At 37.2% G+C, this 12,899-nt stretch overlaps 1 protein-coding gene across 1 annotated transcript; it reads left to right on the top strand.

The window, feature by feature from the left end:
* The first annotated feature begins 545 nt into the window (after positions 1-545).
* LOC107099927 (bifunctional 3'-phosphoadenosine 5'-phosphosulfate synthase 2-like) lies at positions 546-10,886 on the top strand. The gene is made up of 11 exons (XM_015398283.1): positions 546-726; positions 817-1,052; positions 1,574-1,712; positions 1,862-1,980; positions 4,301-4,414; positions 4,516-4,627; positions 4,926-5,131; positions 5,887-6,022; positions 7,863-8,131; positions 8,206-8,435; positions 10,091-10,886. The coding sequence occupies exons 1-11, from the start codon at positions 561-563 to the stop codon at positions 10,230-10,232; spliced, it is 1,869 nt and encodes a 622-aa protein (XP_015253769.1). The 5' UTR covers positions 546-560; the 3' UTR covers positions 10,233-10,886.
* The last annotated feature ends 2,013 nt before the right edge of the window (positions 10,887-12,899 follow it).

Below are 12,899 nucleotides of genomic sequence, written 5' to 3'. Positions count from 1 at the left end.
TGTGGACGTTTCAGAGTAAGGGGTTTCTCAGAATCAGCTCTGTGTTTATAGGTGAAAGGAGGCTCTGTGAACACATCTCCTTAGACATGCCCTGAGTTCCTGTTAGGCAGCAGCAGGGTGGAGTGCGGTAGAATTTTTGAGCGTTGGGTGGAAGATTTGCAATGCCATAGATGCTGGAAAGAAAGGAGACTTGGTGCTGAGGGCTGAGCGGGTGGGCATGAGCTCTGCCACATCATCTCTAGGCAGAAAAAAGCACACTGGACACATTGTGCCGTCAGTCTCAGCTCCCTCCTTCCCCTCAATCCCTGCTGCACTTTGCATTGCTGCCATATTCCAGCTATCTAGAAGTCAAAGGAACTGTATTTATAAAACTACGTCATGATCTTTTTGGTTGAGCGTGTAAAACCAGTCTTGACTATGATACTGGCACGGCAGAGTAGATAAACACTGCACAGTATTGTCTGCTTTTGATCTTTCCATTGTTGCTAAAGCTCTTTCATGCCTGGGAGGACAGCTGTTGGTTTGATATAGAAAATATAAATAATAACAGAAATGTTTTTATGCATAAAAGCAATAAGAACTTTGCTCTACTCTCTTTTTTCTTCTTTCAGGACCTCAGCAGGTCAACTAACGTGGTGTACCAGGCGCACCATGTCAGTCGGAACAAGAGAGGGCAGGTTGTAGGCACAAGGGGGGGCTTCAGAGGCTGCACCATCTGGCTTACAGGTTCCTATATGTGTAGCTTTCCTTCTTGTGCACTATTTCCTTTTCTTGTCGCTTTTAAGTAATGCATATCCCGTTAACAATCCCAATTAGGTTTGTCTGGTGCTGGAAAAACGACTATTAGTTTTGCCTTGGAAGAGTATCTGGTATCCCACGCCATTCCCTGCTACTCGCTGGATGGAGACAACATTCGTCACGGCCTGAACAAGAATCTGGGCTTTTCTGATGAGGACCGAGAGGAAAACATCCGACGTGTTGCCGAAGTGGCAAAACTTTTTGCTGACGCTGGTCTTGTTTGTATTACCAGCTTCATCTCACCATTTACAAAGGTAAAATAAAACATTTTATACAGTTTTTTTTAAACTCAAAACAGTGTTCAACATCTAGATTTATTCTAGACTTAGAGGTATCCTCAATGTCTCTATAAAACACATTTAAAAACAACAACAGCTGACCAAAGTATTGGTAAGTTCCACAACCTATCATGTACCTCATTTCTGTAACTTTTCAGAGCTTACCAAATACCTTCCTTGAACTTTAGTGGAGCTCACTTGTTACTTCATGAAAGTTGAACATTTTCTTGAGAGGGTCTCAGTAGCTCCGGGAACGTTTGTGGGGAAGAAGGTCCAAAATAATTTTCCTGTTAGGTCTGGAAAGTTCAACTGCATTTATTATAAAATTAAGAAATTATTTAAAGTTTAACAAAGTTACAGTGAAGTAAGTGGCGAGTTCTGGACAGTACATAATAAGTCCGGGAAAGTAGTGGCTGTGTATAAAATGCAGTATTTTAAACCAATACAACTGCTACAGGTTCTGGCTAATGGCTGCTGGTTGCTGTTTGCATCTACAGGACCGCGTCGAGGCAAGGAAGATCCATGAAAATGCTGGGCTAAAGTTTTTTGAAGTTTTCGTCCACGCTCCCCTTGAAGTGTGCGAGAGCAGAGATGTGAAAGGGCTTTACAAGAAGGCTCGCGCCGGAGAGATTAAAGGTCCGCTTGGCAATTCTCTCTTATTTTCTATGATCAGCTTCAAAACCTCTCCAGTATTTGCTTTTCTTTAAAAACTCCACATCCTATACTGTGTTACCTGTCTTTACTCAGACTATTTTTTTTCACACCGATTCAACATATTTTGGCAGGTTTCACTGGGATTGACTCGCAATACGAGAGACCAGAGGCTCCAGAGCTTGTGCTGAAAACCGGAGAGCTCACTGTGAACGAATGCATTCAGCAGCTGCTTGAGCTGCTACAGGATCAGGTGGGTGGGACGAACAAGAGTCCTGGATCTGCAGTGAAAACATATATATGGAAAGCACACAGGTTGCCTTTAGAGTCTGTTTACATTTTTATCCTACAAAAAGGCTACTGTGAGAGCGCATTGTTCTCAGGTGTGCCTTAGAACCAACATGACTACATTGAAAAACAATAAATATCCCAGTTTAAATAGGTGATGGCGGATGTTGTAAAGCAAAATAAATATAATGAAGGAGGAGTTGAGTTTAACTAATTTTCCATTAGTCTTAATGTGTTGACCTAAACTTTACTAAAATGGAAAGTGCAGCATGTCTTGTCTTATCATGTAATGTTTTTCTTTCAAGCACTCTGTGTCATTTACGTCTTCAAAGTTTATAATTTACGAGGGGAATGATTTCTTTTGTTTCACATAACTTTGACAGATTAACTCAAAGGAGCCTCATTATGAGGACACACAGACAAATAACAGTTTATGATAAATTGAAATGATGTCACAAGTAAATTTAACCATAGAGAGATCAATAAAGTTCTAATCCCTTCTATTCTATTATAATTGTGCCTGAATACTTACAGTCAAACTTGCTACATCTGGACATTTTTATAATAAATAACTAATAAAATAAAAGGATATGCCAGTGCACAAATACTGTGTGCAACAGTATGAGTTGAAAGGTGACAATTAAAAAATTTACAGCTTGACTAAAGTCTATATTTTGCACAATTGTGAAAATGATGCAGATTTTGACTGACCCCTAACATATGGTATTTTAGCCCTTAGTGTGAGCCTGTAGGCAGTTAAAATAAAATCGTATTCAACAATGGGATTAAAAGAATAGCTATATTTTGGGGGGGATTCACAAATAATAATGTCTACTACGAGTGATGAAAATTCTCTCTCTTTAGGTCTTACTGCTATTATATACTGAGATTAAAGGCCTATGTAGTACAAGAGATTATTAGAATCATTTGGAAGAAAAAAGTAGTTATTTTTCCAATTTTTTTTTTCATTACAGGAAAAGAAAAATAATATCAAGTACAAATTTTAAGAAAAAGTTGAAATCATTTTTCGTTATTTAAATTCTATAGTAGCTGTTAATTTTATAATAGCAAGAGCCTGTAAAAAGCTAAGCAGGTAAAAAGTTAAATGTGAACATGCTCGTTATTTAGACCAGAAGCAGATAATTCAGGTCCAGAAAGGAAAACCCTGTTTTCCTTTATTCTGTTCACCCGACCAGTTGATTAGAACCCAGTCTGTGTTGTAAAGCTGGAAATTCAAATGAGTAAAACTAATATTTATACAGGCTTTTTGCTTTCTGGACCTGGATTATCCACCTCTTCTTTTGGACTTGGCAAACCTGCAAATTCACAACACACCATGTACTTGAATTATAACAGTCAACCCGGCCAAGGCACCAGCTATTCTGGGTAAAAAGTAACTGATAAAGTAAATATATAAACAAATAAGACTCATCCAACCATAACACTGAGTCAATAGTTGATTTTTACAAAAATATTGTTGCAGCAATGTAATAAACCCCTTTTAACAATTTGCTTTATCACAAATCTTGCTGTGTAGCAAGATAGCTCATTTACAGGGATGAACATTTTTATCTTGACTCTAAACGATAAACAGCAAATTTAATTTATGTTGAGTTTCTTATTACGTATTATTAAGTTGTATAGCAAGAATATTTTACTCATCAAGGAAATATGTCCCTTAGAAACATCAAGCGAGTGATGTTATTGCCTCAGGCAAGTACTACAGTATTGGTCTTGTAGGTTACCATAAAAAAGTTGTATTCTGGTTTTTCTGGTTGCTCGATTGTTATCTTGATTATGTTACCTCTTGGTCACATGGTACCATTTTTCCAAGGCAATTTATTTATATAAATGTAAAGACACGGAGAAGGCAACAAGTGGTAATAATCCAGGTTCAAATGCTTTTATTTAGAGGAAAATCAGATTGGAGTAGCCCATCCAGGACACACTGAAGAGGGCACAGCAACACTATAAGCAAACAAACAGATATCAAGATATCCAATAATTATTAAAAGCTTCTTTAAGGATAATTTGTAACATTTTATAGAGGAAGACTCATTTATCGTTTTGGACTATTGTAATAAAATAATAATAAAAAAATCTGTATCAAACCCTTGGGGCTGAACTTTGACCTCCTTTAAAACTAAAAACTTTTGTAGGTAAAACATAACATTAGGTTTATAGAAGGGATTAGCTGGGTGTCTATAGTGTTGAGAGGACGAAGCGAGGGGTTGGTAGCTGCAACCAATGAACTTAGGCTTACAGATGATTTCCACTGTCCATAGAGCATCGTACCAAGCGAAATCATGGAGGAGGTGAATGAGCTCTTTGTTCCGGAGAACAAGCTGAATCTTGCCATGGCGGATGCAAGCATCCTGCCCACCATCAGCATCACCAAGGTGACAGCTTCTTTCAGGCCATTTTTCCTAGACGTCTCGTAAAGATGATGTAGGATTGTTGTCTCTTTACATGTTGATGATGAACTGTTCTCCCTCCTCAGCTGGATCTCCAGTGGGTGCAGGTCTTAGCTGAAGGTTGGGCGAGTCCTTTGAAGGGCTTCATGAGGGAAAGAGAGTTCCTCCAGGTCCTGCACTTTGGTAATCTGCTGGACGGTGAGAAATAACCATTCGATCATTTTTGTTCATATTCATTGTATCAGGCCCAAAAAAGAAGCATCACATGTGCTAACAAATAAAGTATAGTCAGTTTAGAAAGACTGAAATAAACAAAAAATCAACCTATTAGTTAAATTTATTAATGTGCATAAAAAAGTCCATACTTGCTTCATTGTTTCTGCTCATGATATGGAGGGCTCCATTAATACACTCCATCTTAGATTTCTTCTTAAATGCCAGTTTAAAATCAACAACACTTCAGAACTGACCTGCCCCCCCTGCGTTTCCATTTCAGGCGGGGCCATCAACATGTCTGTTCCTATCGTGCTGCCTGTCAGCACTGAGATCAAGCAGGAGCTGGACGGCAGTGCAGCCATAGCTCTGGAGTACCAGGGCTCTCGTGTGGCTATCCTCAGGAACCCAGAGTTCTACGCACACCGCAAAGAGGAACGCTGCGCCAGACAGTGGGGCACCACGTGTCCAGAGCACCCGTACATTAAGGTGATGAGAGAGCAACCATCTATTCTCTGCTACACTACACTACACTACACTAGAAAAGGAGCAGACTCCTAAGCCTAATCTGGTTCTGCCGTCCTTAAAAACAACAAACTACCTCAAGTGTTTCACATCAGCATGGAGAGATTCTGCTGCTAAACACAAGGATGCTTAAGCTCCAATTTGTATGGTTTTTGTTGTTGAACCATAAATGAAGCAAAATAGATATGGATTGCCCATTCAACCTGCCCACTGACTATTTTCCTCATCACTTCCTGAATATTTTAAATATTAATATTAATACTTTAAAGTAGGATATGATAAGTTGCTTTTTTGAGTACTCTTAGCCTACTTCATGTTGTCAAACAGGTTCTATTTAAGTGATTCCTTGGCCAGGTAGTGACCTAAAAAGAGAGATTATAAGCTATTATAAAGCCATAATAGCTTTATGTCTTGATATATTAAATCATCATTTTTTTTTTACTTAGGATTGAATATTGAAATTTGTTTAATGACCTCAAGAATTTAAATGTAACAAACTGACAAATAAAAGAAAAAAATTTACCAGCGCTGTATGTGTAGATGGGGGTCTATCAGTGAAACATGTATTCTTGCTCACAAACTTACGCAGTAAATTAGATCACCTGTTCGCCCAACAGAAATGTTTTTGGATTTTTAGGTCGTTTTCATACAGAAAACGTTCAAGATACAAAGTTCATTGTTCTGCTGCGCTTTACTTCTATTGTGTTTCCATTGTGCAGATGGTAATGGAAGGAGGTGACTGGCTGGTGGGCGGTGACCTGGAGGTGTTGGAGCGAATCAAATGGAATGACGGACTTGATCAGTACCGTCTCACTCCTAAGGAACTGAAGCAGAAGTTCAAAGATATGCAAGCAGGTTGGAAATTCTTCATTTATTTTAATGGATTCTACGTCAGTGATCGTAAAATCCCATTGCTGGCAAAGCCCAAACTCTTAATGAAGTGTGCACGGGGGACCCTGCACCATTTTTATCAAACTTGATGACCTAAACACAATCCTGTGTTGCTTCAAAGTAATTTAACACCTGTGTGAAATTCAACCTATAATTTTAGAAAAGTTTAAAAAAAAAATCTATTTAAAAAAAATAATTCCAGTAACTGCTGCAAAGAATTGATTTAAATCTGAATGGTATCCTTTAGTTGTCAGGACAGTTAAGGACATTTTACCTTAGAGGTGGAGAACAAATAGTGTAGCATCTCCCCGAATGATGGTCAACACTTGACTGATGGTTTTCTTGTTTATTAAAATCACAGCGTTGTCAACGATAATCCTTTTATAATCGCGTGATTTACATATGGGCTGCGTCCGAATGTCCGGCCTAATCACTATATAGGGCACTATGTAGTAGTGGTTACACAATTTTAAATGAGTGAACATCCAGTGGATGAAAAAGCAGTGGACTCGAAATTTCCCACATTGCACCTTGAAAAGTAGTGATCATCCATGGTCGCTACCTGACAGTGGTGAAAAATAACAAATATAGCGCAGGCACCGTGCGGCGAGGTGGAGTTACAAACCAACGGGGAGCAAAAAGTAGTGATCATGCGTTTGAACATTATGTTAACTGAGTTCACTATAAAGTCCACTATTTAGTCCCCGCTCTATCTAATAATTGAGGGAATTAGGGGTTATCAGAATCAGAAATACTTTAATAATCCCAGAGGGAAATTACTTTTGCTACACGCTCCAGTTACAGTTTTTTATATATATATACACACATCCAACAACACAAGATAATAAAGATAAAAATAAAAAAGAGATAAAATATATACACATATAGCTCTTCTGTGTATATATCTATGTATGTATATATATGCATATGTAAAAACTAAATCCAAGTAAAGTGAAAATCCAAGTAAAGTGATACGTGGTGTGCAAAAATAGTTAGGATGGACGTTCGGAGCCATGGTGTTTCTGAGAGTCCTGAGAGAAAATCATCCGCACTAACAGTAGCTACCAATGCTCACAGTGAACACAAACAGGGGTTTATTTTTTAGGCTTTGTGTGAACGGCATTTCATACACCTTTTATTTCATAAATCCAAGTGTGTTTCCTTTTCTTTCAGAAAAAACAAAGCAACAGATCAAAAAGTGAAATGGTAAATTTAAAGCTGCATGATCACTTCTGGTGTGTGAGGTTACCCCTCCTTTTTTTACTCATCATGACATGTGTAGGATGCTGAACCCAGAATTTATTGATGTAATAATTCATCCAACAATACAGAGAGTTTTGGAGATAATTTGTGATGCTATTTATTTATTATCTTATTTAATTGCACCAAATGTTTTTATACTTTATAGAATATTTTGGTTCTAATTTTAGCCCAATAATAAACATTTAAAACAAAAAATCAAACTAAAATGGTTTCTTGATGGTTGCTAACTTATAAAGCATGTTAAACTGCATCCTTTTAAATCTTTGTAACAGTAACAAAGAAGCTACAGGGACTTTTCTTGGCTTTATGTAATTTTTTGGGATTTGTTTATGCTAAAAAAAAAGCAGGCCTACAACCCTAACCCCAAGGCACTATAAACTTAAATGTATGACCACACAATCTACATGAGTCACTTAAAAGGCATGATGAGCTTGTTTGTTGTGACTTTTTATATTTTGTTTCATAATCTTTAAATGGCTTTGCAACAACTAATTTTGCAGTTTTTACAATCTACAATTTTCTTTGTTTTTTCTTGCTTTAGATGCAATCTTTGCATTCCAGCTGCGCAATCCAGTGCACAACGGTCATGCCCTCCTCATGCAGGACACCAAGCGGCGTCTCCTGGAGCGAGGTTACAAACACCCTGTCCTCCTACTCCACCCTCTGGGTGGTTGGACCAAAGATGACGATGTGCCTCTGAGCTGGAGGATGAAGCAACATGCTGCCGTCCTGGAGGAGGGCATTCTGGATCCATCCAGCACCATCGTGGCTATCTTCCCCTCACCCATGATGTATGCTGGACCTACAGAGGTGGGGAGCAGCCAGCAGTTATTATCAGTCAGTAAAACCATGCAGGGCTGAGTATCAGCTTGGATGTCTTCCAGGTGCAATGGCACTGCAGAGCCAGGATGATTGCTGGTGCAAACTTTTACATTGTTGGCCGAGACCCAGCCGGCATGCCTCATCCTACGAAGAAGGAGGATCTGTATGAACCCACACATGGAGGAAAGGTACTCACCATGGCCCCCGGCCTCACCTCTGTGGAGATCATCCCCTTCAGAGTTGCTGCCTACAACAAGACCAAGAAGGCCATGGACTTTTACAGCCCCGAATGGTGAGCAAAGAAACATTTAACATCTCAGAAACATTCATGATCTTTCTTTTTCTTTTCAAATCTTGACTTTCAGTCCTGGATCAATAGTGTAAAGTGTTCTTCAAATATAATCCTTGAGAGGCAATGTCCTGAAACTGTTAGATGCACCTCTACCCCGGCACTGCTGAATTTAATCAAATGCTCATTAACAGGCCTTGGTGCATCTTAAAATCTCACTCAGGAGATATTTGGGCTGTTTGAAAGCGTTTTGAAGTAGGATTATATCTAAAAGTTGCAGGAAAGTGGTTTTCAGCTGAAGCTCACCAAGATGAGAAAAAGAAGACACCTTTTTAAAATAAATGTAATAATTTTGATAGAATTTCATTCCTTTAGTACCAACTTACATTTTTGGCTTTTCTATGTGTAGCAGTTATGTAGAATCGTTACTGGTTTTAGCAGCTTTTTGCATTTTGTTCTATCCATAGTGACGTGCAATGAAAACACATCAGACAACTAAAGTGAAACGTCATGCATAGTATTCAACATACATATAATAATTAGAGATGCACCGATCTGATACCTGGATTGGATATCAGCTTTGATATTGACTAATTAGCTTTATCGAGTATTGGTGATTTGATATCAGAGATCCAATTTGAGCATTTAAGGGTATAGTGGAGGATTTTTTGAATTTTTGAAAAGACCCACCCTTTCCACTTAAAAAAAAAACACATGCACAACCCTGTACCCGCTTCCGAGAGGGGACGCCTATTAAATGTGTGTGAGAGGAGAAATGGGCTCATGCACGCTGTGTTTAAAAGTTGCTGTTTGCATCGCTGATACAAGAAGAGTTGCAATTTTTCCACTATGTCAGACTCACCACCGTTAAGTGAGAATGGGGACGAGCACGTAGGACGGCCTTACGTAAACATATCACCAGAATGATAGAAAAAGGAAAGGAAAGGAAAAGAAAATCAGTGCCCCTCTAAATATCATGGATATCTGGACCTGTCTTTTTCATGTATTCTGGGTTTCATTGTGTACGTCATCACTTTAGAAAGCTAGCATTAGGTAACCTTAGCTGATGTGTCCTGCAGCTTGTGTCCCTCAGTTTGACACAGATCCATTTTTTTTGATGATCTAATCATTGTCAGTCAGTAACCTCTCCTCCTCTACTTCTTAACTGCTGTTAAAGACAGACAGCCACGTTGTGCTCAATGAGATGTCCCTAGCATTGGGTTTTTTTAATGACACAATCCCTGATTGTGTGCTATATTGCTTTGTCTTTATCATTCTGTTTGTTCTCCCAGTTCTCATTTATTATCAATGCAATTGATAATAAATGAAAAAATGTCTTATCAATGCAGTTGGTTGCAGTGGACTTTATTTAAGGGTTCAGGATTAAAGTGGGCTAAATAAGTGTGAGCTTTTTAGATTTCTATTTTTAAAAAGGTTCTTCCACTTTCCGATGACGTGTCACGTTGTGTTTGTCTGCGAGATTAAATTATTAGAAAATACATAAAATTGTGTGGTTTCGATTAGAGGGAATATGAAAAAGCTAAACTGTAACTGTAAACCATTATTTTAAGATTACCATCCATCAGTTTTTATTTCTAATCTCATAATTCTGATTTCTAATGACATATTATTCTCACTGTGGTTCTTTAATTCCTCAGTCATGCAGATTTCGAGTTCATCTCTGGAACCAAGATGAGGAACATGGCTCGGAGTGGGAATAACCCTCCAGATGGCTTCATGGCCCCCAAAGCCTGGAAGGTCTTGGTGGAGTACTACTCATCTATTCAGAAGAGCAACTAATCATTGCTCAGTCCACAGTCAAATTAGTTTTACTCTTAAACTGGGGGCAAATATATTTTACACTCTTTCCTTTTGGGGATATTTTAGGTGGGAGGGTTTTATATAAGCAATGAGATATTCTTGCAAAGTGTTTTTGTTTGTTATCTTCTGGCATTTATTGAAGTTAAAAAATATTTACATTCCTATGAAAGTGTACCAGTTTATAAATCCATTATGTTTTTAAAAGCATATTAACTTATACTATGTATTTTATTAAATTAAAAATAACCTAAGACTCCTTTTTATAGGTTCAGAAGTGGGCTTAGTACTTGAAATTATGTTTTAATATCTCTGAAGGAAACAGGATTTTTTTCATAGATTTTACATTTGCAGCATTTCATATGACTATTATACCAGATGTTAGTTATGATCAAAGAGTGCTTTTGTTGCTACACACAATGCCAGCCAGTGTAACATATGGCTGTTTTATATGATGTGAAAAGTGCCTTTTTCCTGTCTTGTCATCAAAAACTGTAACTATTCATTCTTGCTGTTTTGCTGTAGTTTCGTTGAGGCTTGAATGACATTAGGATGTGGACTTGCTTGTGTATTCATGTGATTAAAGTCTTGGTTTAAGCAAAGAGGATGTTTGAGATGTTCCAATAAAAAAAATCGAATGTTTTCATGAATCTTAACTTCAATTCCAATAATGAAGCATGTGTCCCTTATCATAAAGGAGACCCCGCAATCTTCAGTTGCCTTCTATGCAACATGGTTTCCTACAATGTTTGCCTGCACACAAAGCATGCTTGGATCAAAGTAGAATAGGTTAAAGCATAGATGTACAAATAAGAGTAGACCCCGCATTGACTGTTGCAGCACAAAAATTATGGGCACCATGATCATCTTGGGGAAGTCAACCCCTACCCTAATCAGCTGGTTTACGCAGAAAAGAAGAAGGATGCCTTGGCATGGTGCAGCATGCTACTGTTTGTATGTCTGTGAAGGTTATCCCTTCACAAAGACAAATCCCTTTATTGTCCCCAAATTAGTAAATTGTGGTGTTACAGCAGCAACAGGTTACAGCAAAAGTGGTCACACAGCTGTGGACCATTAAAAGGGTATAAAAAAACAGAATAAGTGACAAAGTTTTTTAAAAAGTATATAAAATAAATAAAATAATGCGCAGTGTTTTTACAAATATAAATACAGTAAATCTGAAGAATAAATAATCAATATACAGCTGTGGACATTTTTACAGTGTGTATATATATATATATATATATATATATATATACATATGCATGTAGATTTTATATATATGCAGTTTATATATATATATGTAGCATATATATATTAAATATATATATATATATATATATATATATATATATATATATATATGCATACCTGTATAAAAATATTTGTTTATATACAAATAAAAAATATGAGGGGCTTGGCTTTGCAACATGCATACATCCTATTAGAATATTCTATTACTCTTAAACACCTAAAGGATATTCAAATGCACTGAACCATTTGTTTGTTTTCATAAAAAAAAAACACAATCGTGAAAATGAGTTCAATATTCACCGAGTTAAAGTTGACTAAAATAGATTATTTTGACTGCTCATCAAATGACAGAGCGGAGCTGTCGACCGCCCCAAGATGGCGCCACCAAATCACCTCAGAGCCCCTAGGCGAAAGCCATCGCTGCGGGGTCTACTCGTCTATGAGTTTCCTGGATAAGAAAAGGTGCGATGTTGCCATCTGCTGGTAAAGGGTGGAATAACATCCTGAGAACAGCACAATCAGGTTTTGCATTCAGGTTAAAAAAAAAACTCAACCCATGCACTCAGAGCAGCACCTTTAACATTGAAATATATGGATCCCTTGAAGCATTCAATCCATATTTCTAATGATTTAGTTAAATCCTTTATAACAGATTGAGGAGATGCCTTAAAACTAAAACACTTAATGCTGGAAAAATGAAACGGTCAGGTAAGCTAATTACTACTACATCAGTGATGAGCTGGAGTTCCCTGAGGACGACTCATAAATAGCTTTACAATGGATCATATTATTTAATCTATGATCTATTTAATGTTTTAGGTTCTAAAGTTATAACTCGGGTTAACAGGTTATTTTAAATACTTTCATTTTCATTCATTTGATTTAAAATAGTTGACAGGAAATATGAAAGTGAAACCAAATATTTATATATACTCTATCATGAGACATATAACATGTTCCTCTTTCTGTCTGCTATCAAGTTAAATTTGTTTTGTCCATAAGTTTGTATTTAGGATTTATGTGCTGTGTTTTAAGTTTTTTAAGAAGTATCATTTGCATCAAATATTTCTTGTTATAATAGAATTTTGTCCTATTTAGCTTTAAAATAACAGTGTTCCTGCGTGAGGGTTGAAAGTCTCCTAGCTAGCATTTACCTTTTTTTGTTTTTAAATTTCTTTGTTAGTTGAAATAAAAACAGAGATGAATAGTATGAATAACATTATGTTACATTAATAAATTAATGATGGGGCTTCAAGTTATCAGGACCTGAATGAGGACATTTACTCAGTCATGGTAATCCCCATGCTAAAATGAGATAATGTCAGTGGAGTCCCTTGCAGAAATTAGTTCCTAGATTTTGATTTTTACTGCATGGATTGTTCCCGATAGATGGTG

This window comes from Cyprinodon variegatus, unplaced genomic scaffold, assembly GCF_000732505.1.
Source record: "Cyprinodon variegatus isolate N-32 unplaced genomic scaffold, C_variegatus-1.0 Scaffold1, whole genome shotgun sequence".
Classification (NCBI taxonomy): Eukaryota; Metazoa; Chordata; class Actinopteri; order Cyprinodontiformes; family Cyprinodontidae; genus Cyprinodon; species Cyprinodon variegatus.
The sequence above is the reverse complement of the archived record's forward strand: the minus strand, read 5'-3'. Positions and strand labels throughout refer to the sequence as shown.

Coding starts and splice junctions, on each gene's coding strand:
- LOC107099927 (XM_015398283.1), top strand. CDS start 561: ATGCATAAAAGCAATAAGAACTTTGCTCTACTCTCTTTTTTCTTCTTT. Junction 1,713..1,861: donor TCGCGCCGGAGAGATTAAAG/GTCCGCTTGGCA, acceptor ATATTTTGGCAG/GTTTCACTGGGATTGACTCG. Junction 6,023..7,862: donor GTTCAAAGATATGCAAGCAG/GTTGGAAATTCT, acceptor TTCTTGCTTTAG/ATGCAATCTTTGCATTCCAG.